The sequence below is a fragment of the Pollicipes pollicipes genome, unplaced genomic scaffold, assembly GCF_011947565.3.
Source record: "Pollicipes pollicipes isolate AB1234 unplaced genomic scaffold, Ppol_2.1 Scaffold_3087;HRSCAF=3621_pilon_pilon_pilon, whole genome shotgun sequence".
NCBI classification, from domain to species: Eukaryota; Metazoa; Arthropoda; class Thecostraca; order Pollicipedomorpha; family Pollicipedidae; genus Pollicipes; species Pollicipes pollicipes.
In genome coordinates, this window is record NW_023596225.1 from 5527134 (window position 1) to 5553689 (window position 26556).

Consider the following 26556-nt stretch of genomic DNA (forward strand, 5'->3'; position numbering starts at 1 on the left):
GGGCCGTCCTGCCCTCTGACGTAAACTGACCTTTAGCACGACCGCTGCCACCGGCCGCAGGCCATACCTGCCAAGGGCAAATAGCGAGCGCCCTAAAGCGACTCCAAGCCATCCCGCCACAGTTGGGTGGATCGGAATGCAGGCGCTCTGACCAACTGAGCCACCAGGATGGGCTATCCATTTAGAACAACGGACTGTTCATTCAGGTAATGTTCAGGTGCGCCATTCCTGCGCGCAACAGATCTCCATGGGGCTGGATCAGCCGTCCCTTCTTGTGCCCAGATGTGGAATTAAAGAGCGTTCTGATTGGGGTGGATCTGTGACGCCACCTCAACGGGCGGAGCTCGCGTCCTAAGTGGACAATGAGCCGGGCTCCATGGTCCAGATTTACGCCAAAACCTGCGCGCTTCCTGCACTCAGCGCACTTGCATCCCTTCAGCCCCGGAGTGCGTGAAACCTATGATTCCTTTCGTGGGTACGATAATACTGGCGTGGATTTTGCCTTATCACTCTCACAAAGGCACCGCTATGGAGGCACGGCCAGCCGGCATGGGACCCACGGTAGCAAAACTGGCCGCATCCCGCAAGTCCGATTAGTTAAACCCAAGTCCATAGTCTTTTGCCGGCATCCTCATATGCTCTTCACACAGGGCACAGACACGACGGATTGTGGTTTCCCGAGTTCCACCCCCCCCCCCCGCCATGCAGACAACATAAAAAATAAACAAGCGTATCAGTATGCAATCATTATTATGTACAATATCATACAACGGTGACAGAGCAGCACCAGTCTTTCGATACGCGTGAGTTCCTGGTGCCCTCCTGTGGCGCCAGTCAGTAACGGGCTGACCACGCGCAGCACCGAATGTCCGACGACACAACAGTCGGAGGGGCTCACGAGCCGAGCACAGCGCCACCCGTCCCTAATTCACAGCGTTGCACTCGCCAATTTCGAAAGGGCGCGTGGGGCTGACTAGCACGCATGAAGCACCAGCGTTGCACGACACGCAGGAGATCAGCAAATGCGTGAACAGGGCTAAGAAGCATCGGATCAAGTGCAAAAGATTGCGTGCAGACCACACACATACAACGAAGACAACATGCTTCCACAATATCCAAAGGAGAACGTAACAACGTACGGGCTCCAACACCACACGAGCAGTTAAATAAGTGAAGACTGACAACACCCATACGAGCAAACCTGGAAGCTTGTAAATGACTGGGCAGCACGCCTGTGATCCAGGCCTGTTATTCGGACAGTCCAGCCTACTCCAATATCATATCGCCGCGGCCGACTGTGTGCAGTTCCCCGGCGTGACGTCACGCAGTGCCAAAGTACGCCCCGGCGCGCCAGACTCCATGCCATGGTCCCCATATCGGTCCCACGCTCCAATCAGCTCGAGGAATCGAAACATCGCACCTGCAAATGACACGCTGCAAGCGACAGTCTTTCTCTCGTCACGTCTGAGCCCCCCGCGTCGCCACTGCGGGTATCGCGCTCTACCCCAGGTGCTCCAGAGTGAGACATGAGGGCAGCGTGAGCCCTCAACCCGCACGCGGTGCCGCGACCTGGGAGCGCCGTGAGGCCTCCGCCCGCACGCGGTGCCGCGACTGGTTGTCACGTTCACAGCGCGATGAACGTCTTGGTGCGGTACATGCGCCAAGCGACGAACACCCAAATCAGGGTGCCCCACAGACTGAGGAACAGCTGTCCCAGGTGCGTGTTGGGCGTGGGCGCCACAGCCACCAGTGACACCGGGAACAAGTTGGTTCCCAGCTCGTGACCCAGGTACAGCGTGATGGAGTTCAGACCTGCCGGTGGCGAGAGTGGGGTCAGGCGGTGACGTGGGAGAGCGCGCACGTACCGATCGCGTGATGGAGTTCAGATCTGCCGGTGGCGAGAGTGGGGTCAGGTGGTGCGGGGATCACCGATCCGCCCATTCTCGGGCGTTTTTACGAATCCATGTTAGGCATGGACTACCAGTGCAAATACAATTGGGAAATTAATTTCACGGTATTAGCGATGGTAGGTCAACAAATCACTTGGCGGCATCAGCCCCGTCCAATCACGTGCGTCAGTGATCGCCCTGGCCGCCGGCGACGCCACCCTTTCCTGACCCGGCTTCCAATACCACACGTCGTAGCCCGATCAGATACACTGAGCCACAAAAACTTCGGGCACATAGCCTTCAGCCTTTAGCCAACCAGCCTTCAAGAGACCGATGTCCACCTGGAGTTAATACCACAAACAATTTTTGGCAATGGCTTAATGTAGACCCCGAAAATGTAGACTTACTCAAATTCATCTACTTCATTCACTTCAATTGCCACTTGTCAAGGTGCAATGGCAGCCCATTTCAAACATATTATCTGTAAGCTTATGCATGAACGCTAAACATCATTGAATCTGCCGCATCCACACACACAAAGAGTATATTACAACGTGGTGGTTTAAATACTAACTTTCCAGCGTACGTCTGTCTCTTTGTCTGTATTCTTGTCTGCGGACGCACAGCCAGGGGTGCAGTTTCCTATGCTGTTGGGGGGGGGGGGGGGGGCTTCGATCCCCAACTTGGGAGGGGGGGGGGGGGCTGAGGAGGCGAAATACGGTGAGAAACCTGATCGTGGGCGCATTCTGGGGAGGAGGATTCGCCAATTTTACCATTCAGCACTTCTGACTCATTTTGCGAAACTACGCCCCGGCGCAAAGCACAGTTGCACGGATTTCCGTGGAATGCGTGCATACGAAGGACTGTCTTCGTGACGATCCTCATTAATTTACAACTGCCGATGCCGGCCACAGTGGTTGGGAGGGGAAGTAATTTTGGATTTAACAGGGAGACATGTTCCGTATCCATACATGACAACTCCATACTGCTGGCGGGGCTTAGCTGGCGGCAATCGTCAGCTATGAGACTTCTGTCAAGCTGGCGACGACGTGGCGGCAATGGGCGAGCAATGAATTTTTGACACGTACTCTCGCGCGTAAGCTGGTACAGGGACGTTGCGAACATTGGCGTTGGGTGAGGTCTATGGTGTTACGCGACTATTTTAAAGATGGGCCATACGCTGAACTATATTAAGCGCGTTGCTTGTAATTGTGGCAATACGAAAGTCGACAATTCAGCGATCTGCTTCTCTACACTTCTACGAGATCCAGGCCCTAGGTGGACATGTTTGAAGAGAAACATCGTAAGTCATAAGAATGGCTTGCGTTAAATTTGTTTTTCGAAGCATCGACAATCACATTTAGCGCCCAGTTGCGAAAAAGCGGTTTCTTCGGCGTGGCCTGATCGGTGCTATAATCGTCCGGCCACTGAACACTGGTTGCGCTGACAACATCGGAAAACTCGTTCCGGAGGCTGTAGCGCGGTCGCCAACGCACGCTGGTGAGATGGTAGTGGTGATGATTTGGGCTTTAGGCTGCACCAACCGCCCTGGTCATGTGGCGTCCATGCACTGATACAAGGTAGGGAGCGGGGAAGCGCCAGGTCAGATGGGCCGGGCCTCCAGGGGAGGGCGGGAACGTCCCGCGGGCGAGGGCTGAGCCGTCCGCGCCACGACTCGGCGGGCACAGAGTCGGCGACGACAGCAGCCGGCGGATGGCGGCGATTGAGGCAGGTACCCAGAGGTCTGGTGGTCAGTCTAGAGTAGTTGATAATCTGAGGCAACAAGCGAAAGTCAAATATATTCCGGGGCGGGGGCAAAGGAAAAAGTCAGCACGGCTGGGACTTTCCGAGAATATCAGGGTATCCTGGCCAGGAAGATCTTTCTCTCCCTGCTCCCTTCCCCTCCCTCCCTCTCTCCCTTCCTCCCTCTGCCTAACCCTCCCTTTCGCTCTCTACCCCTCCATCCCCTCCCTCCCTTTCCCTCTTCCTCTCCTTCGCTCTCGAGTGATGGTGTCCTGTCTCAAGCGCATTACTCCGCGTGTGCTCCAATCTAACCAGCATAGTAGAAGGGCCGGCCCAGCCACAAGCGCCACACATCCACCACCAGGTAGAGCAGAGTCAGCATGACGAACGCCATGCTGGAGAGTGCCAGCACAAACGACAGCGACCACAGGTTCTTGTTGACCGGGATGACACCGTCGTTTTTGGAGAAGCCGCACAGACCACCGGCCAATAAGCCCTGGGGAGGAGGGATGATTTCGTTAGAGGAACACCAAGAGGCCCTTGCAAATGCGTACGCTCCACCTTTACATGAGGTTTTACCTGAGACAGGCAAATTGTAGTGCATTGTGAGACTTATGCGGATATTACGCATGAAATAATTTTTCGGAATATTGTCCTCGTCTGGTGTGTTAGAATAAACAATGGAGTGCAGTCAACGCGTGTGTACACTGGTGTGTAGACAATGTGTGCGTACATACTAACCCGCCAAACGAGGCGATCGTTGAATACTTATTCAATCCGTGGTACTAATACCTCACTTCAACCCTTCTGCAAAACTGCGCCAACATCTTTACATAGCTCCAACCCTGCGGAACCACTGCCAGCATGCCCTCTGGACTCAGTTTTGGTACACTGCTGGCACGTTCACCTGATCCATATGTATCGCCAAGCTCAGGTCGGTATGGTTTCAGTAAGGCACTAGGGCGCTCCCGCGCACTGTACCGCTCAGCCGTGCGACAGGCACGAGTAACGGTCCATGGTGACGCCAGCACTCGTCCACTGGCAGTGCTATCTACTGTTCCGCGGTCACAGGTTTAGGTTTGCGGCGGCCGGCCTGCACGTGTTGGCTGGCCCCAAGCGTGAGTTCTGGTGAATGCGTACCGCGGGCGGCGCACTGGCGCTGACAACAGAGCGCCGGCCACGACACGCATTGCCGTGATGTGCGCTCGGCGGCCAGCAGTTCTCACCAGCAGCAGCGCCCACACAGTGAAGCGCAGCAGCCGCTCGCGCCAGGTGCGATAGCTGACGATGATGCGGCCGGCCACGCAGCCGAAGAAGACGGCTACACATGAGGTCAGCACGCCCAGGATGCCTGTCGACGGGCGGCACTGGTCAGACACGGCCGCACAGCCGCACGGCGCAGACGCGAGCATGCACAGGACACCATGGCTCGTGCCGCGGCAGCGACAGTCGGCGCGACCAACCAGAGCCCCCGGTACACTCCCAGGCTCCCCACAGACACTCAGACGGCACGACTGACACGAGCCCCCAGTATACTCAGAGGCCCCCCACAGCATACTCAGACGGCACGCTTGACACGAGCCCCTAGTATACTCAGAGGCTCCCCACAGCATACTCAGACAGCACAGCCGACACGAGGCCCCAGCACACTAGCTACAAGGCTCCCCACAGCACACGCACGCCCGACACAGCGCTCTCAGCTCGAACGGTATTCAAGTGAGACACCATCATATTGTGCATGGTGTGTGCTACATATGCACATGGTGCATATGATATGTCTGCATGAGAACCGTATTACATATGGTGCAGCAGCCGAAAACTGGGGAGTGTCGCGTGAGGGCTGAAAAACCTGCAGCTGCTACTGTCCAGGGCAGTGAGAGCCTTCATGGGGACGGGGGCCCCAAATATCCATGGGTTAGATATTTTATCCGGTAGTTGCACAACGGGTCATGATCAGCCGACAATTAGCAGCCATTGGCTCAGCAATGGGCCACACGGAGGTCCTCGGAACTACAGAGCGGTGCTGGCAGTGTCGGGCTTGGGCCAGGTCAGCAGTGGGCTCTGACCTTCCGGATCGTACGGCAGGCTGGTGTTGTAGATCAGCCGGCAGGTCGGGTGGTGATACATCAGCACCCCCAGCACCTTGCGATCGACGTAGCCAGCCGCGCCGCCCGTGCAGCTGGCGAACTGGCCGCCCTGCTCCATACCTCCGGCGCCCAGGTAGCCCCTGCCCGCAGATCATCGCACTGTCAACCGAGGTGCACAGCGTACTCTAACGGCCTGGCCACCTGGCCTGTGCTAATTAACGTCAGACCCGATAATTGGGAGCGATACCGCCACTGAAAGAAAACCAACTCGATACCCGCTACAGAAAGCGGCGGGACGAAGCAGCACCAACGGCGGTGTCTGACATGCGAGCGCGTGGTCGGAGACGTTTGGTATGGCTGCAGACGCGAACCCGTGCGCTGGATACGGCCGCAGACGCGAACCCGTGCGCTGGGTACGGCTGCAGACGCGAAACCGTGCGCTGGGTACGGCTGCAGACGCGAACCCGTGCGCTGAGCATGGCTGCAGACGCGAACCTGTGCGCTGGGTATGGCTGCAGACGCGGACCCGTGCGCTGGGTACGGCTGCAAAGGCGAATCCGTGCGCTGGGTACGGCTGCAGACGCGAACCCGTGCGCTAGGTGGCCTTGTACCTGGGGCAGCCGGGAACCTCCAGGAGGAATGTGATGAAGGTGTGGACGGCAGCCAGGGCCGACACACAGAGCCACTGGGGCCAGCAGTCGATGATGTCACGCAGCCACGGGAATCGCCGAGGCTGAAACACGGCACAACCGGGCTCATCCACACCGCGCGAGTAGTGGAGAACAACAGCAGGTACGCAGATCATTCGTCTGACGGGCCGAACAGTGACACCGATGAGCAACCGAAGAGCAACGAAGAAGACCAACGCATTAGCCATCCACATTGATCGCACTGCTCGGTCGCATGGGCCAGCCACCCCGCCGGTCGTTGTACCATGCAATCATGTTAACAGCTATGCCGTGGTCGTACCCAATAGTCGAAGTGGCTAGGGGTTCAGGGCGCGTCGGCTTCAACGTCATTTTGTGCCCACAGGCACACCCGATAGTGATGCTGGTAGTTTGGGGCCTAAGCGTGCCTCCGAGTCGAGGCCATTTTGCGCCCACAGTCACACCCAACAGTCACAAAGAGCAGATACTCAACGAGCCGCGCCCAGCAGTCGCACCATAGGGGACACTGGTGATTGTTATCACCTGAGGGCAATGGGCATCTGATTTCGAAGCATTGCAATCACATAAGTCACGCTATTAGTAGCAGCAAACCTAACACCCCGCGTCTCACCAAGCAGCCCAAAGGGGCAATCGCACTGAGTAGTCAGGCTGCGTGCAGTACACTGTCACGCAATCCGTTACACCGGGCAGCCACGCGATCGTTAACACCAGCAGCCACGCAATCGGTAACACCGAGCGGTCGCGCAATCTGTCATAACAAGCAGTCATGTTATCCGTCCCACAGGGCAATTGCGAAGACAGATCAGAGTGACTGATAACGTGGCAGTCCGTTGCAACTGGAGTGTGAGTGGTGACTAGACTAGACTAGACTAGACTAAACTAGAGCGTTGACCACCTCCGCCGCAGGCAAGTGCCGCCACGAGACCAAACACGCACCATCTGGGCGTCGTCGGCGCGCAGCACGGGCAGCTGGATGCTGGAGATGATGACGGAACAAAGGGCGAAGCGCTGCAGCACGCCCGGCAGCCGCAGCTTGTTGCCGTCCCAGCGCGCCTCCGAGGAGTCCGAGTTGATTACCAGGCCGAACAGAAAGAGCAGACAGCAGCGGCGGAACATGCGCACCCAGATCTGCGACCTGATGGAGCGGCGCACCGCCCAGACTCGTCATGCTGCCATGCTCAGTGCCGGACCAATGGCCAATGGCGAAACCAAAATATGGCTTTTCGTCTCATTGAGTTTGCCATTTTCACCCTTAGACCCACCGGTTGTCTCAAAAGTATATTAATACTACGCTGCAGAATACAAAGTCACACCAGCTGTAGGCAATCTAGCCGCGGAAAGAAGGAAAACCTGGGTGACACTAGACCGTTTTCGTTTTACGAATGAATAAGACGCACTTGTACACCGTGCCAGACGGTTGTGATATCACAGCCACGTTGACGGCTTCATGTCCCCCATGTCCCGTATGCATATAAAATCACGGAGCACTACCGGACGAACACACAGTAAGTTCGTACACATAAGCTTGGCATAGTTCATGTACATTCTTGCTGCTTCAAGTTCATATATGTACGTTCAACACACAGAAAAGTTCATAAGAAGGCCACAAAGCCACACAGAAATTCGAAATGTGTGACGTGGTGTCCTCATTAGCATGCTCAGGAGCAGTTATAAAGTGTACGGCAGGAAAACAGCTGAGCTGGCGTATGAAACTAGCGTACTGGCGCACAAAACTAATTCCTGTCAAACGGGCAGCCTATTTCAGTAGCCTGTATAATAGCTTACTACCGCCATCTGCAGACAGGAAATGCAAGGCAAGGGTAGCCGATAACGGAAACCACCGTTAGGAAGATAGTGCAGTAGTGTTGTAGAAACAAATTACCGACTCCGAAACCAAAACAACAAAGTAACGGAGATCTGGGAGCGACAGCCTCACTCACACGTGGCGGCCTCACTCCCACGTGACGGTCACACTCGGACGTAAATGCCTCAGTCAGACGTGACGGTCTCACTCAGGCGCGACGGCCTCACTCACACGTGACGGTCACACTCAGACGTAAATGCCTCAGTCAGACGTGACGGTCTCACTCAGATGCGACGGCCTTACTCAGACGTGACGGTCTCACTCACACGTGACGGTCACACTCAGACGTAAATGCCTCAATGAGACGTGACGGTCTCACTCAGACGTGATGACATCACTCAGACGCGACCAACGAATCATGCGCAGATAAGTCTGACGGACGACAAGTGGCGGCCGGCCGGCGGGCCAGAGGCACGCACCGCGAGCCGGCAGGGGGCGCTTACTTGGGCACGGAGCGACGAATCTGGCCTCGCAGTGACATCACCATACTGGCGCCCATGATCCACATGAACCTGGCGGACGGCGCGGCCGTTATATCAAGCCATAGTCAATGTGTCGTCAGGTCAGGCCACAGTGCGGCCGACGTGTCGTCAGTAGCCTCACGGTGACACGGCGCGGTCCCGAGCGGCACTGACGGCCCGCTAGCTGTGACAGCAGCACGACATTTCGTCTTCCGAGTACCAGAGAATGGTGTCAGGACTCCCATGAATCCCTGACCGAAAAAAAATAAGAGGTAATGACTGTATCGTGATAGGTCTTAAACAATAACACTAATCCGAACAATAACATGACCTGTGCACATGGCGCGGGCGCTGAGCACCCTATGTCTACAAACCTGTCAACAAACGTCAGCCACATATCACATTGGACGCACAAAGCTAAGCCACCAAAGCTGCCCAAAATACGCCCCCCGGACTGACCGCTGGCGAGTAGAAAGATCGTGCTGCCAATACGGAGGGCACATTGGTGGCTGACATGTTTGCCCACCCGCTTACAGCCAAATGAAAGCGAAGCAGTGCCGGCTCGATGAGCTAGCAGTCTCCCGGACACAGCGGACACCGGCACTCCCCAAGCGGCACTCCGGGAAGCAGTCACAGGCGGCACTCACCAGGGAAACACGAGATCAGCCACGGTCAGACCGTTCCAGCGCGCGTGACGGAAGAACCAATAGTGTCCACCCTTGTAGTTGACAAAAATCATCACCACGATGCAGATGCTGCAGACAAACACGACCGGGACCGTGATCTTCGTGACAGGCATCATACAGAGCAGCGGGGCGACACAGGACGACGGTGGAGGCCGGCGAGGCGCGGCCGACGCGCGGATTGTCCCAGCGAGGATGAGCAAACGGTACGTGCTGCGCTCTTGTTTGGTGCACCGCGTGGTAGCACACAGCGCAGCCGGTGACAGACAACCAGCGGGGACTGGCGGACAGAAGCACGCAACATCCAGTGTGTGGCGCGGAAGTACCCGTAGCTCTGCGCCACTGGCACCCGCATTTCAGGCGTCACTTGATACCGAAGCAGCCAAGACGAGACAGACACGAGCTGCCCCATTGACGGAGGATGGCACCGACCCACCAGGGGAACACCAGGTCGGCCACTGTTAGGCCGTTCCAGATGGCGTGGTTGAAGAACGAGTACTGGCCACCGCCGTAGTTGACAAAGATCATCACAATGATGGATACGCTGTTGTAGAACATGAGGGCGTCAGTTGAGGTAGCGGCCGTACGAATATCCCTCACCAGCCACCGGTCAGTGAGAGAAGTTCCTTGGCACGATTATGAACATTTAAACTCTACTTAAGGGGGACGACGCGGCCCCTGGGTTTTGCGTTTGGTTCTTAGAAACCGTTCGGAATGGGTTGTTGAAATTTCCGGGTTTTTACTTAAGATCCTTTGTACGCGTTATGCCATATTTTCAAGTGCGTGGCATGCACAGGGGCGGTTGCAGGGCCCGATTCTAGGATGGACCTCCAGTGAGACTTGACGATAATTTTAAGATGCTGACTGCCAAGGGACCACGCGCACTATGTTGCGTTTACGGGAGTTTATTGTTGCTGTGGAATAAAACAATTACAACTTAGGTGCATTCGTAACAAACAGCAAAAGTAACAAGGCAGAGGCGGTTCCAGGGCTGAACAAGTGGGAATGTGAAGACAGCGTGAAGAGTATAGCGAGTCGTCAATGCAGACATAAAGAGATACTTCTCGGCTTCTAAGCACAAAGCTTTACATGTTTTGTCAATATTTATACAACTAATTCATACGCGCGGTGGCAAAGACGCGTTCAGGTGGACGTAAATAGCAGCCATTTTGACAGGCTAAGCCCAAATCAGCTTCCTTATTCCCCCCTCTTTTCGAACCTGGATTGGAAATGTCTATAAAAAATGACCACATACGCTAAAATTCAGTTAAAATATTCTTCATTTATGAAATGCTATTCATTTAGAGCGTATATCAACATTGTGAGTGGGTTACTACTCTCTTCTACTTCTCCCTCCTTTCTTTCCCCTGCTAAAGAATTCTGAGCTGTCGGTACACCATAGGAAGTCATGCGTCATATCTGATATGCCAACTGTGTCGGAAAAACTATCCTGACACTTGTTTTGCTTTTTTCCCCCTGTTACCGTCCATACAAAAATGTTTCAGATTTCTTATATTCAAAAACGAAGCCCAGTGAGGAGGAATTGTTCTCTTATTTTTCTTTTAGGGAGGAATTGTCCTGTTTTTGATAACAGGCCGAGTAGCACGCGATATATCAAGTGGGGCCCGAGTGACCCCGTTCACCTTAACAAAGTGCAGTTCTGACATGCCTTAAAAACGGTTCAAGCTTTTGCGTTTTCCATGCTTAGTTAAGGAAAAAATTAACTCCATTCTCCTTAAAGTCGTGATGCGATCAGGCCTTTAAAGTCCCAATGCATACAACCCCAACACGTTTAGTGGAAACCACGGCATCTGTTCGCCAACGTGAAATCAACACCCATCAGTGCACGACGTATGAATGTAGCATCGCGCTATAGCAGTGACGGCGTGCTACCAAGACTGCAGCAGCACAGCCTGTATTTGGGCAGCTCACCCTCGAAACACGTCCAGCGAGTGGATCCTGGTCTTCAACTTCTCCGCCGCCGGCGAGGACTCCGCGTCCTCGGGCAGCATGGTAGTCGACTGTTCCGGGTCACCCAGGTCCTAACGTCGTCAATCAGAGCTGGTCACGTCTAGAGCCGCCTCTGTGCATGCGTGTTTCCAGAGACGGTGACTAGGCCACGTACGGAAATGTTTACGGAAAACCATCATGCTGAATTACCTTAGACCGGAAGGCTACTGGAATCTTCTTCTCCATTAAAGCTGATGGCCTCGCGAGACGGAATGCCACAAGCACATCGTCGATATGGGCCAACTAAGCTACAAAGGCAACGCTACCAGCTTCACTGAAACTCGTCGCCTTTTGAATAAATGCGGATGACGGAACAGAGACAATAGTGTAGCGTTAGGCATCCAGTGACCCACCCGACGAAGGAGGGACGAAGCTCCAACAAAGCGGATGAAGCGGTGGAAGAGATGGTGTTCATTCATCTTGTTGATGCCCTTGATCAGCAGGGTGAGACCAATTAGCGTCAGAGTAGCAAACAGGAGTGCTGCAACAGGGAAAAATGACGTTCACCCGCAGGAATGGCAATTCGGCCAGTTAAAACTAGTTGCCGCTATCTGGCTCTTACCGGTCTCAACCCGTTAAAACCGCAATAACCTGGTGGAAACTTATGAAATCCAAGCATTCCAAAATGCAAGGACAAGATATAAACATGAGCGCAAACATAAGGCACAAAGCCCCCTCAATGTTGTATTATTTCCGCGCAGTTTAACAGATGACATTTTGGAACACATTGAAAATACAAATTGTAGATTTTACTCGTTGCTAAGTTTTTACACCATCCTTAAAAGCAATGAATAAGCTTCGTTCGCAATTTAATCAGGCAGCCTGTTCCAAGGTACTACTACCCTGTAAAAAGATGCCGTAATGAAGTCGACCTATTGTGGTTTAACTTAATCTCATGTTACAATGTTGCTGCGTTAATTTCGTTAAGTGCACAGGTTTCTCGAAATAGCCCTTCTGTTGACCCTACAAACATAGAGCTAAGAAATATTTTGAATAGGCCCTGTTGCTGACGCTGTGTAAATTTCAAGACTTCGATTAAATCTCTCCTAAGTTCCTAGAGTTGACCGAAAACAGTGAATTTCGTCAATATGTGTGATGAGCGACATTGATGTTTATCTGTGATTAATGAAGTTGCTCACAGAGATTAATCACGTTGTGATATTATCCCAAAACCCTTCAGTCATTTCTATTCTGTTAAGGCTAATTACAATTATGAGTCAATTTCTCTTTAAAACATACCATTTGCACATACAGTGGCCGGTGTGGAACGGGCAAGACACCGGCCGGTCTGACCAAAAGCAGAGACGGTGGGAGGGACCGGCACGTAGCCAAGGGAAAGGACGGAGGTTATTCCCCCCCCCCCCCCCCTCCTAAGCCAAGTGGATTACGCCAGGTAATGTGCGACCTCGCAGGAAGTCGGTCCAAATTCGCAGGAGTTCGGAACAAATTTGAAATTTAGCTCTCCCTGAGGAAAAATCGAGATACGTGCCACGGAGAGGCTGCGGCGAAAACGAGGCAGGCGTCCTTCACAAACTTGCCCGGGGAGAAAGGAGGGGAAGAGGCATGCATTCAAATATGAATGAAAGCATGAACATGCCATTGTTCAGGCCAGTTTGGTTTGGATTGGTTTGGTAATGCGGGCCATTTGGCCTGTCTATCTTTGCAGCATGCTGAAGGCTCCGTATACCGTCATCAGTGCAGATCAAGAGTTGGGCCAAACAAGCCAGGACAGACACAAAGCTAACATACATTGATAGGTTATACTCGGCGTCCTGGAGACCAAACCAGCCCGAATACTGTTCACTCCTATCTATAGGTCATGATGAGAATCTGACCCACATCGTCACTGCGGCCGTTTCCTAATTGTAATTTGGCATTTTATCCACAATATTAACAACTTGTCCTTTCAACATTTGAGCTTCTGCCAGTTCATGCCAGTTTATGGTTACCAGCAGTTCCTGCCAGCTGGTTTTAACCACTTAAAACTGGCTGGCAGCTGCGTCTACCATTTGCTGCCAAGCTTGGTTTACCCGTTCGAGCCACCTGCATCACTAAAATGGCGTAAACATTCAGCGGCAAATCACCTGACGGGTGCCGATCATTTTCTTTATAAGTATGCCCCTCCACCCAGAAACGCAAATGACACGCCATAGTACCGACTCCTTAGTCCGTACATGAACAGCAAAGTGCCAGGAACAACGAGCCCTAACAATGGTCCGGATCAAGCAGAGCTGTTTGTAAGTCAGACTGCGCGCCCACATCTCTCTGCGCCACTCGTTAACCAGGCGGTGCATCGGCGTGCGTTGGAGTCAGCCGTCGGCGGCCGCGGCCGCGCACGATGCCGGCTTCACTGACGGGCGTAGATGTTGGCCGGCTCCGTCAGCACGCGCATCGAGCAGCTTTCGGGCGACTCCTGGCCGGTGGTGAGCTCGTACAAGCCGAACTCGCCGAAGTGGTACTGCAGCCTGTCCGGCAGGGAGCGCCGCAGTCGCCTCAGTACTGATACGACGGCGTGGGGCACGGCCAGGGGCCGCTCAGGGTCGGCAAGAGGACACAGTCGGGCACATTCAGGTAGAGGTCAAACCTAACAGCATCTCAAAAGTAAGGCATGGGTGGGGAATGTTGGTCACACGAAAGCGCCTTCTCATAGCCCCACTTCATGCTCTAAAAAAGGTACGTACCCACATGGATCGACACGTACCATTATTCGATAAGCAAAAGCCACGAAACAGTTTAAGCGTTCGGGCAAATGCTTGGGCGAATTTTTCCAACCCCGGGGGTTATCTGGGGAGACTCGATTACACTGAAGTTTCTGGACGAGTCTACGTCGAACAAGCCAACTCGGGTAGACCCTGGCACCACGCCGGCGCTGGTACTGTGCGGTCGACGTCAAGGCCTCACGGCCGGCGTCGGCAGCGGTCACGGCGGCAAGCTCCGGTAACCCACGGGTGGATCCGTCTCACCTGCAGGCCGAAGAGCCCGTGTCCGACTGCAGGTACAGCAGGGTCGGGTAGGTGGTGTTGACCACCTGGTAGCCCACCTTTGAGGGCGCCACCGTCACGTACGGCCAGGCGTCACACTGGAAGACCAGGACACGCAGGTGAGTACAGCCGACCCGTCACAGGCGCCAGGGCAAAGGTTAGCACTGATAGCGGGCGACAACTCTCACTGATCGCGGGCACGGATAAGTCGCGTAGAACAGGGTTGAGAGGTCCTACCAAGAGAAGCGGCTGAATATGCGCGATACGCGCCCAACTGCATCACATGTTGGTACAAGCCAGAAGACAGGACTTGTCTGGAGACTACTCCAGGTTCAAAACTACAGTGACGCGACATGACAAACTGCACTAATACACAAAACAGGCGTCGTTGATGTATAACTATTTATCAGCCAGAGTGCAGTCAGAGTCAGCTAGCACCTTCTCCACAGCCACAGCACCACACGGGCCCGACCGCCCGTTCCCGACTGGTTCCCCATCCCTACCAGTGTTCTTCTGCATCGGCCAACGCAGTGCGACCCGCCAGCGAAGGACAACACGGACACGCAGTACGACCCGACAGGGTGAGGCGGGACTTGACATGACACCGGACAGGCGGCAGGCGGCACTTACGCCATGGCACTCCTCGGCCTGGGCCCAGAGAGTGACGGGGTAGGTGCCGCTGTTGTTGAGCGCCAGGCACGCCTGGTCCAGACCTAGCTGACGGGCGCGCAGGCCCGGACACTCGAACGGCCGCTCCAGGCGCAGACCCAGCACGCGCGGCGGATCGGACGGCACGGCGTACGGCACGGCCATGGCGGCGCAGCGCGACGGCGGCCAGCGTTGCGGGGCGCCTCTGCCACCGGCGAAAGGTCGCCGGGCGGTGCAGTATCCGCTGCTGCAGGGAAGCGGGCGTCAGCTGGCGGTGGCACGCACCGCTGTCACGGGTACCGGCCGCAGCGGAAGTGGTGGCCTCACCAGCGCGGGAGCGGCGCGCCTGCACAACACGAGGAATCAGAGTGCTGTCTCGCCTGTCACCGGGACGTTCTCTCCGGCGCTATCTTATCAACGGAGCCAGCGATCGGCCGAGGTCCACTCTTCAGCGTCATCTCAGGGGATGGTAGGCCAGACAACTGTCTCCCATTATCGGTACGCAGTGTATTGTCTAGCTCACATTATCTAACCGGGTTGAAGCACACGAAACCTGTCTTCGGCGATCTATCGGTGACAGACAGCCGAGCAATGCCACAGAATGGCACAAACACCCTACTTTAATATACACATCGTGCGTAACCGCAACATATACTGAAACCCTTTGGGTGCCATAAAACCGGTGTACCTCCTGACAAACGGCGGCTCGGGGTATCACTGAGTGTACATTATGACGTGTTCTAGCAACAGCATAATCCATTACATGAGGTCTACAGCTGGAAAATACCCATAGTATTTCAGCTCGATATGCGACAGGGATTTTATTCCACTGTAAGTTGTGAGGCATCTTCTCTTCACATGTCGTACCGGATATGGCGAAAAGACAGAAGGCAGAACACCGAGTGGATAATAATATCTAGCAATGCTGATGAGGGGGTATAACTGCAGTCTCACAGTTTTCCACCCACTTAAAAAACCAAGCTCATGTAAACCTATACCACGCTAAAAAAGAACTATGCGGAGCATTTTCTATGGCTGGTAACAAAATTAGGATCTCAATGTGCATCTTATCGCCGCTGGCGGCGGACTGCGTTTCCCAACCAGTCGTTTTACAGTAACTTTTGACATAGTGACACTCGAAAGTATGGAACAATAGATTCACCATGCATCGGTTCATAATCATGCACATCATGCAATAAACTTAACACATTAAAAACAATGAAATCTGCTACAAGCCAACATGTAGAAATTGGTACATCGAATCTTACGCCACAATTCAGGAAGACACACTTATCCAAATTGATACTGCACTGTCGTCTGCCTTAACTTTATTAGATGTGGGCTCCCCGTCAACCCCATTTATGCCGGGGATGGGACAGCCGCTCCCCGTTTATGCCGGGGATGGGGCGGCTGATTGCGACTCGCTCCCATTGAGATCTCAGGAAATACAGAGCTCATTTTGCAAACACCAAAAACAAAAAGTGAGCAGCGTTTGATTTTCCCCGGCAAGCTCTGCATTCCATGACAAATTAAGGCACGTATAATAAGGTGGCAAGGGGGGGGGGGGGACAAACGCCCACAATCTTAACGGTGCATTTGATCCGACACAGTTGTCACGCCTTCCTCCTGAATTCGACGGAATCAACACCGAGCGGCAGATAACGATTTTAAGATTGACATTTTATGACCAGATTTGACAATGCCAACTTAAATGTATGCAGAAGATACAAAAGGGGGTGATGTAGCGCAAGATGTAATTCGTGATTGAAGCTTGCACATTTGCCCAACATTGATTGAGAGCCAATCGACGTCCACTATATTTGGAAATCGTGCTCACGGACACCAGATCTGAATGGCTCGACGAAAATATTGCTCTTGCCCTTGAACACCGCACAGCCTGTGGGGCGTCAGGATTTGAGTGACGTTGCTATGCCGTCACACATGCCGCAATTATCTTGAATAAGTCTGTGCAAAAGTCTGCACATATTTGCGGGCGTGAAGATCAGAAACAAGAGAGTTCAAATTCTTAAGGACTGGGCTGCAAACTGTACCGAATGATCTTCAATGTGAGCCCCAAAATTCCCTCCAAGCAACACCTCAACCAGCGAAGAATTAACTTCGTCTTCTTATTAACTTCTTACTTTTACTAGCAATTGTTCTCGGTCATCTGCAGGCTAAAAGGCGTCCAATTTTGTTGTGTTTATTCTTAGAAAACTGCGTCCGTTCGGTCGATTATGGGCCCCTTCGGAGCCGTTTGTTCCGCTCTGCATGGTCCAAAGGGCATGATCCCGTGCCTCCAGTCACCCTTCGCATCCGCCACCGGCCCGAGCAGCTTAATAAATGGGGTCTACCAAGAATACAGGGCCATCCATTCAAATAAGAAATGCTCACGACACAATGTGCAGGGCTCCGAACGATCGAGTGCGTCCGAGCAGGTTGACCTATAGGGCCCCCGTCAAGACCTTAGGGTCCTCCATAAAAATGGGAAGTACCCAGGACCCAATGAAGAGGGTCCCCGAATCATCGAATGTGCCCGAGCAGGTTAACAGATATGGCTCCTTACAAGAACGTAGGGCCCCCCATTCAAAGAGGAAGCACCCAAGACCCAATGTAGAGGGCCCCCGAATGATCGGGCGTGCCAGAGCGGGTTATTTAGCAACAGTTAGCAAGTAGGGTTAGGGTTAGCAACAAGTCCCGGTCAAGAGCGTAAGGCCAACCATTCAAATGTGAAGTGCCCAAAACCCAGCGTGGAGGGCCCCCGATTGATGGAGTGTACCCGAGCAGATTATAGATGGCCCCAACAGGAGCATGGGGCCCTGAATTCAAATGCTAAGACCCAATGTACAGGGCCCCCGAACGATTCACCATGGCCATGGACGCGAGCAGAGGGGACACCGACAAGTGCGCAGAGCCCCCCCCCCATTTAAATAGGAAATACCCAAGACGCAATGTGCACGACCCCCAAACAATCACGTGTGACCGAGCAGGTATTTGGATAGACCGGCCACAAGAGCATAGGACCTTTTGTTCAAATATGAAATACCCCTGGTGTGTTGTGGATGTCCCTGCATGATGGAGTGTGCCAGTGCATGTTAACAGACAGGGGCCCCCATTGAGAGTGTGGAGCCATTCAAACAGTTATAACCCAGGATCTGATGCAGATATCCCCAAATGATCAAGTGTGCCTGAGCAGTTTATCAGAAGAGACTCCAACAGCAGTGTAAGGCCCTACACTCAAGTGAGAAGCACCCAAAACCTGGTGCAGAGGGTCCCTGAAAAATGGAGTGTACCTGAGCAGGTTATCACATGACTCTAATTGGAGTGTGGAACCCTAAATTCAAGCACCAAGACCCAATGTGCAGGGCCCCAAACAATCCAGGGTGGCTGAGGAGGTGAACAAAGGGGAACCCAGCAAGTGTGTAGGGCCCTCCATTCAAATAGGAAGTGCCAAGACCTAATAAAGTGGGCCTCAGAACAATTGAATGTGTAATTAGATAGGCTCCTGATAAGACAGCTAGATTAGATAGGCTGTAGAAGTCTAAAGATGTCAAATTTTGTTGCATTTTGTGTGGAAACTGCACTTGTTCAGCCACCTATGGGCTACAGGGGCCATGGTCCTGTGCCCCCCTCCCCCAGATCCACCCCTGGATGCAGCAAACTGTCATTTTAGGGCAGCCTCTGTGACCTTCCATAAAGCATGTCTTTTGACTAGATCAGACCACTTATGTCCCATGTCACCATCTTGCTATTGTGAGGTGCTCCAAGGTATTGTGAGCTGTCAACTCCAGGGATTCTTGTCAGACAAATTTCACTACCTTACCCCACACTTCGATATTGATTTTATCCCTGCTTCATTGACGTATCATTCACACCGGATTGCAAACTGTGGCAGCTTTTGACAACATCTTATCTGTGTGCACCTGTTGGTTCATGCCAGCTCAGGCAAGCACAATGCTATTCCAAGGCTTGCAACAAGTGGTCCTAGGATTATATTATGCAGAGACCTGCTCAGGCACACACCACCTGTGCCAGCACTTGAAAAAAACTCTAGCCTTGGTGCTGCTAATGCTTTTTCCTGATCTAATGGTGGCAGTGTAAAAGTGAAATAAAGTCACTTTATTTATAATTTATCATTTATTATCATAATCATAGCATAGTCATTATCATTTAGACATGCCCTATTTGTGCTCAGCAGGTCTGGATATTACTCTAAGTTTTACCTTGCATGCTGCAATGATCTTACTGAACATTGCAAAAAAACATTATCTGTCCTGACCAGACTCTGGCTAAAAATAATCATTGTTCTCCCTTGATCAAGATAGCTATCTGTCTTGGTAATGCAAATCATTGCTCTGATATCTTTGCATAATCAGCTGACAACCACACCACATCATGGAGGTACTAATTATATTCATGAATGACTGGTGTGTCTATAGATGCCAATACTGTCTAGCCTGTATGCCATACTTTCATTTAGTTCATTCTGGCTTTTTTATAAAGTGAGGCCTATGCCAGCAGTTGAAATGAAGGGGCTATCATCCAGGAACCAAATTGGAACAATCCAATTGCCTGAGTTCAATACTCAAACTGCATGTGCTCCAATTACAGATGCTCAAACTACATGTGCTCCAAGTATGCCATATACTACTGACACATATTAAGCACATGTTCTTGATGACTTAATCTTACAGTCCATCTCAGAAGTGCAAATCACCTGTCTATATCTATCTAGCCTGACTATAATATCCACTTTTCCAGGTTGAGGCTGGCATGCATGGGAGGGGGTTCCACAGAATTTGTTCCAGGATAACTGATTGTTTACTATGGTCATAACATTTTTGCTCCACAGGTACACACAAACAATGCAACTAGATGGCAAGTTCAACATGCTTAACACAAAAAATAAACGGTTAACGTGACTGCTTGGGGAAATCCAAAGTGAGACCACACACCGGAAATCCCTGCACAGTGCGCCTGCATTACAACTGACACACCGTACCTATCGTCCAGCGCGTCCAGCGCACGTCCCCTTTCACAGCCAACCCAATACGAACGCACGTCGATTTCACGGCCGCGTAACCTTCTGCATTTGAGTGAATACCCCTTCAAAGCGTTACGTCATAAAGGCATGAAGTTTTTCCTCCGTAGCGAACTGTACGGGCATCCAGGTGACCGAAACCACCAATAACAATCAGTTTTTTTGCTGATCTGTGTCGAAATACTCAATGTTTTCACCTGTGACAAAACTCGAAATATTGAGTGCCTTCAAAAATCCTTACACAGCACTACAACGTGGCTTAAAGCACTACCTGGTGTTTACTTGGTTAGTGAATTCTGTGGAAAATATCGAGCTCGACAACATCATCCGCCAAGCCGCGGGACCAGCAGCTCCGTACGGGCGCCTGCTGACCCACATCCAACGAGTCGCCGGATTGGCCCAACCCGGGGGCCGACGCTCAGGGTCAATGATCGGCCGCCCGTAGAGACGGGATCGCGTCGAAACCACGTGAATGAGGGCACAGGAGCCGGTATCGCCGCTCAAAAATTTACTGTTTGCTTTCCCATAAAACATGGCGACCGGATCCCCCATTGACTGCAAGCGTTTTTGCGGATTGCGTGCGGCAGCCCAGTCCCTGTCCGGTGCGGACCGCGTGACCACCACGCAAAATTGTTGGCTAGGGACGGAGTGCACTTTCTCAATTCATTAAATTTTTCCTGTAGCACTCTATCCGCAAGTCACAGGAGCAATCATCACAGAAGACGATGCTCACAAATGCACAAAAACCGCACAAAATATTCGGCAACCATATCCAGTGATCATTCACGAATGTCACATCATCGAAGCACATCAAGTATATGAACACCTACTCCAAATGCTTGCTTACGCATAGCATATCTACCGCACGGTCCATCATGCACTGTAGCTTCGGCGTTATCGCGTGCTGGTCTGAAACGTTGTGCTTATCGAAATGGGAGTACCTGAATCTGAATCTGGTGCCAACCTGACGGACATAGAAACTACCGAGGAAAATGCCGTGCTTTACTGGCAAAATTATGCGTAACGTCACGTAAACCTTCAACGTCGTGGTGGAGCGTGACGTCATTATCGCGCTGCCAAAAAGGGCAGCATTTACCTTGGCCTTAAGCCAAGTATTATTGTGGTGGCGATTGCGAGTATTGCGTTGATGGGTATTTTGTACGTATATGTGTACATGCTCTCGAAATAATTTTTCATTGAATTGTTGGGATCTTGCTGGCGTAAAGTGTGGAGGTGCTGACATTCCCAAAGGTCCAAGGAAGCTCTGTTGATCTGTTCGTATCCAAGAGCCAAAACCCCCCAGAAGTTGGTGTTTTCCAAGACATGATGTTTACGAAGGATACGAAGCATTCTGACAAGAAAAGGTACGTGTCACGGAATACCTGCTTTTCAACTTTTAAACCAATTCATGCTGCTCTTGAATCAGGTACGTATTTCAATCACATGTTGGTGGTTTTTTAAAAAAAATTCTGCAGGTAGTTATGTTTACCATCTGTTGTTTTTTTATGAAAGTAGCATTTTCCCCTCTTTTGTGTGTCTGAATCTAGCAAATTGTGTCAAACTTCTGAAATAAAATTCATTTTAGTCATCCACTGGTTACTGCCACCCAAACCAACATGAGCCCTTTTTCCAAGCACTCCTTTGTTTAATATGGCCAGCATATGCCACCAAATCAAGGAATGTTGCGTCAATAAAAAGTGAGTGTGCCAGCATATGCCGCCACCAATGGTTCAGTGCAGATGGTGGTGGCCATAAATGATGGATACCAAGATATCCAAGAATTAATAAGATTTAATAATGTTATTGTTAGTTTTCTGAGAACTTCTGTGCTTATGCCAACTGCTGTTGAAAGTGATTTGGTTGTCAGGTCTTTGAACCATGGAGTTCTGATGAGCTCTTGTTACTTTTATCTAAAAACTACAAAGATTGAATAAAATCTGATCTGGTTTGGAGAGAAACTTGTTTGGTTGATGTGCTGGGCAGCATGACTAATTATCAACTGTTTCCAGTGTAACTCAAGTGTAAGGGGGGGGGGGGGCAAGGAGCTTCCACCTCCAGCCACTTGGTTCACAGAAGTTGAGTTACAAATTAATACAAAAGATCTTTAGACTGTTCTTATATGAGGATTTCATGCCAACAGCAGACCCAAAGCCAAGGGAAGCTTTTGGGGTCATGACCCCCTCCCCCTCCCTCTTCCCCTCTGCCACCCCCTGGGGCTGACTAGAGCCCAATTGGGGCTGAAGGCTTCAGCAGTTTTCAACTTTTTAAGATGCTCATGCAGGCTGGCCATGTAGGCAGTGAAATGGAATATTGAGCAAAGAAATGTCTTATAAAAGTAGGGCCATTACAGCAACAAAGTTGGACCGCCTCTGTTGAACTGGTCTCCAGTGCCCAAACTTGATCACCTCCTGGTCATGCTACTGGCAGCATGTACCCATCTTCTCAAGTTCTTAAGGACCCTTTGGGCCCCTTAGAACCAACAATCAAGAACCTGAAGGGCTTACTTTGGTCATATTAAAGAGCCCCAGCCCACAAGGCTGGGACATTAAATGTTAGTGAGATCCCTCTTTTTGCTGATCAGGGGCTTCTGAGTTGACAAAGGTCGCTATGTTAGTCAGGCACTACCAGAAATGAACCGTCAGTCCAGGCCTTAGTACCAATTTCCGAACTAGGGACATGGCCATACCCTCGATTTACGTTATTCTCGAGGCTCCTGGGTCGGTTCTGGTATGTTACAGCCCCATTTGACGAAAAGTGTTCACATGCTATGAATTGAACTTGGACGATGTTGTTATGATGGTATGCTTTTGCACTCTTCATCAACAGAGCACTGCTTCTTGTGGCACATTTAACAATGGCACTGCCATCGATCTGTATGGGGTGTGATTTAATGAACCGCAGGCGCTGTCTAGGATGGTGAAATCTGCCCAATGGAGCAAAATATGTTCTGCAAAAAGCTTTTTTTTCTACTTGAGATGTATGGAAGGGTTATCTGCTCTTTCTTTCAGCTGACGGAAAGAGGCACAGCCTTTGCCACTCAGAACCTTGACAGTACCTTAATGGTCAGTTTTCAACCCTTTTGTGCCCATCCTGACACCAAATTAGATTGTGTCACATCGATATAGTTAATTTGGCCTGGAGGCCGAAATAACCCGCGATGGCGAGCAGAAAAATTGCAATTTTAGTTGTGATGATCATAGCTTAGCAAAGCCGGGCCGAAGTCTGTCTGCCTCTGACATCCAGTTTACATGGTTTATAGATTGCTGTGAGCAAAAGCAATGAACATGAGAAGCCAAATAAATGCAGATGGTAGTGATTCATGCATGCTGTGCATGAGTAAACTGATTACATATGGTGTTGATTATGTTGGTTGTGACAGCAGAGTGTTTAGGGTAGCAAACTAACAATACAAGTTCGAAATTATCAGATGTCAAAGATAGGGATCATGATAATAAGAAAATCTGAGCACTAGCAAGCAGTTAGGTAAAATAATTAAAACTGCCCCTGCGCTGATCATGCCTATGCCAACTGCACCAACCTGCCATGCTCACTCCCATGCATATGCCTATGCCCAGGCCCATGTCTACACCTAAGCACCCATACCCCAACCTAACCTAACCTAACCTAACCTAACCTAACCTAACCTAACATAACCTAACCTAACCTAACCTAACCTAACCTACCTAATCTAATCTAATCTAATCTAACCTAACCTAATGTAGCCTAACCTAACCTAACCTAACCTAACCTAACCTAACCTAACCTAACCTAACCTAACCTAACCTAACCTAACCTAACCTAACCTAACCCACTCTACTATACTCTACTCTACTCTGCCCTACCCTACCCTGCCCTACCCTACCCTGCCCTGCCCTGCCCTGCCCTACCCTACCCCACCCTGCCCTTTGCCACCCTATGTCCCTATCCCTCATCCTATCCTCTTTTTATCACACATTTTGTTATTCCCAATGCTTTTTGGAAAACATGCAAATCCAACTGCATTGCCCTTTGGCATGGAAGTAGACCTATGGCTGTTGACAAAGCATTCCCTGTTGAAAGGCTATTTGCATAGAGAAAAGGAACCTGAAAATTACCTATCATCAAATATGCCATCATTCCTCCCCAGCCCCCCTAGCCACCTGGAATATTCACTTTCTGTTGGTGTCATCAAATGATCCCCATTTTATGTTGCCAGGGCAATATTTGACACTATGAGCCAGGTCAAAGGCCAAATTTTCGTGAAAATCCAACTTTTTAGCGTTACATGCTCTTGCACGAGACCATGTCTGGTAGTGACACGAAGCCTGAACAGGCGTGTTCGTTGCTCAATACTGAGTACAGTCATGCATAGTTATGATGTATTTTGACTATATATCTATTTTGTTTGACTCCATTAATGCAACAATGTCGGTTCGCCTCTCCCGTTCCGTGGCATCGTCGGTTGCGGCCTGGCGCCCGCTTATGTCTTACATCGCCGTGCAGTGCTCCTTAAAAACCGTTGCTGCTCCGAAACCATAGATGCTGGGGATACGTTTTGGGATCAAAACACGCGCAATTGATGTCCCAGGCTGCTTAACATTTGGGTGCGATTACACGACATGCCAGATAGTTATTTGAAAAAGTGGGGACTGAGAGTCGCATCGCCCCCGCCCCTTCCTTGTCAGGACGGGGGTTAATGTGAGTTTGTCGGCTGGCCTCTTTGCGCTTTGAGACTACTCGAATGGCGAAGGTGAAAAGCTGTCACAAGTCGACGGCAAGGAGTGAAATTCGGACATCCCTGCCTCCCCGCCCCCTCCCCCCTTCCATCACTTTCGCGATGATCTCCCTGTGCGATTTAGAGTTTTGACGCTTGTTCGTGCACTGGAGCTCGGTAATATGCGATGAGTACTGTGTGCTGCAGTAACAATTATTCACGCTCCGTACCGCTCAGGATGCGCTGCGTTTGATGAGGTCGCATTCTCTTCACAGATGGATCTGTATCTACCCGTCATACATTAACAATCAGAAGACCTTAGCTCAAGGACGAAGAATACCAAAGGAATGCGTACGTATGGTCAATGTCGACTCCTCCAATATCTGGCGCACGACCGGAGGGGTTTGCCACTCTGAAGGAGGGATGTCATAAGCTGCTCGGTGAAATATGCTGATGTTAATGACTTACCTTTGTGCTGTTGTACCTTTGTCGTTGTTCTTGGCATGCATTAACAAATATGATCTCTCTCTCTCTCCTCTCTCTCATGTATCGCATTGCATTGCAGTTCACTTTTTAGTCCAGAACATTAGAGCTTCTTTCTGTAAAAACGTGTTGTGCTAGCGATGCAGATGCATTTTCGAACTTTTCTTGACGTGCATAGTTGTTATTCCTGAAGGACGACAATCGACGACAGACCCATAGGCGCCCTGCGCAATTTTCGCTGAATTGAGGCGACTTTCGCGCCACCAGGCGGTAGCTAATCCGAACTACGAGGAGATCCGGGACGTGCTGGTGGCTGCCGGTCTGCAGGTAGACGTCGAGAACAAGCTGTACCCGCGCGAGAACAGTAAGGAGTTGTTGTACCGTGGCCGCATCCGTGTCCAGCTGCGCCAGGACAACGGCCAGCCGGTGAAGCCGCAGTTCCCCACCAGTGAGTGCTATGTCTGCTCGGCGAGGGCGCGGGAGTGGCGTGTCTTCAGTGTGGCATGTCATGCTCACCGCTCGGTGTCTGGTCAGTGAACACCCGTGAGGGTCTGGTCAGTGCACACCCGTGGGTGTCTCGTCAGTGAACACCTGTGAGTGTCTCGTCAGTAAACACCCATGACTGACGGGTCTCCAACGTGCCGCGCCGGGTCCAGCGCGAAAGTTCTGGTTGGTAAACACTCGTCAGCGGCCTTGTCTCGACTGTGGGGGTTATATAGTAGAATACCCAGGGGCGTCATTGCCGAGTCCCGGTTGCTGGCCACGTGAGTAGAGTGCACTGTGTTCTAGTCATATGCCACGCGGTGGTCGCGCGCGCCGTGATATGGTGGACGTCGCACTGGCGTCCGCTGTGTCCGTTGGCGTAGAACCGGCGGCGCAATGCGTCCAGAGCTATCGAGCAGGCGTCGCGTGTACCCTCAGCACACTGGGCGTGGCCATTCCTGCCACACTGTGCATCATTTCCGTACCCTCGCGTGAGCGGCAGCCGGTGGGTTGAAGTGCCGTTTGCCTCTCGCTTGGTGCGGAGGCCCGGCCAGTCACGACGTGACATTGCCGGAGTGTGCGTTCAGTACTCACTGTGGCCGTTTGATCTGGCAGGGGAGTCGCTGTTTCGATATCTGGGCGAGAACATTCCGAAGCTGAAGACCCGGCAGAACAAGCCGGCGGAGGGCCAGCAGGCAGCTGCCGCCGCCGCCGCGGCCGTCCCCGCTGGCGCTCAGGCCGGCAAGAAGAACAGGGGCAAGCGGTAGAGCGGCCGGCCGGCTTTGTGGAAGGCGCCCACGGCGTGGGCGGTTTTTTACGGATCAC

The 26556-nt window shown here is 51.8% G+C and overlaps 2 protein-coding genes across 5 annotated transcripts; one reads left to right on the forward strand and one right to left on the reverse strand.

Annotated features, from left to right (window-relative positions):
- Nucleotides 1–733: 733 nt before the first annotated feature.
- On the reverse strand, nucleotides 734–20408 carry LOC119089289 (heparan-alpha-glucosaminide N-acetyltransferase). 4 transcript variants are annotated; one of them, XM_037211952.1, is made up of 14 exons: nucleotides 20344–20408; nucleotides 15017–15281; nucleotides 14369–14484; nucleotides 13761–13870; nucleotides 11759–11886; nucleotides 11328–11437; nucleotides 9360–9467; nucleotides 8695–8763; nucleotides 7324–7522; nucleotides 6331–6452; nucleotides 5699–5859; nucleotides 4859–4983; nucleotides 3945–4128; nucleotides 734–1812 (listed from the first exon to the last, which is right to left on the reverse strand). In XM_037211952.1, the coding sequence occupies exons 1-14, from the start codon at nucleotides 20397–20399 to the stop codon at nucleotides 1625–1627; spliced, it is 1941 nt and encodes a 646-aa protein (XP_037067847.1). In that variant the 5' UTR covers nucleotides 20400–20408; the 3' UTR covers nucleotides 734–1624. The 4 variants fall into 4 exon arrangements, with proteins under 4 accessions (XP_037067847.1, XP_037067848.1, XP_037067850.1 ...); XM_037211953.1 differs by lacking the exon at nucleotides 9360–9467 and adding an exon at nucleotides 9832–9939; XM_037211955.1 differs by having other exon boundaries at nucleotides 20034–20367.
- Nucleotides 20409–21162: 754 nt separating this feature from the next.
- On the forward strand, nucleotides 21163–26556 carry Srp19 (signal recognition particle 19). The gene is made up of 4 exons (XM_037212470.1): nucleotides 21163–21436; nucleotides 25041–25116; nucleotides 25516–25696; nucleotides 26347–26556. The coding sequence occupies exons 1-4, from the start codon at nucleotides 21396–21398 to the stop codon at nucleotides 26496–26498; spliced, it is 450 nt and encodes a 149-aa protein (XP_037068365.1). The 5' UTR covers nucleotides 21163–21395; the 3' UTR covers nucleotides 26499–26556.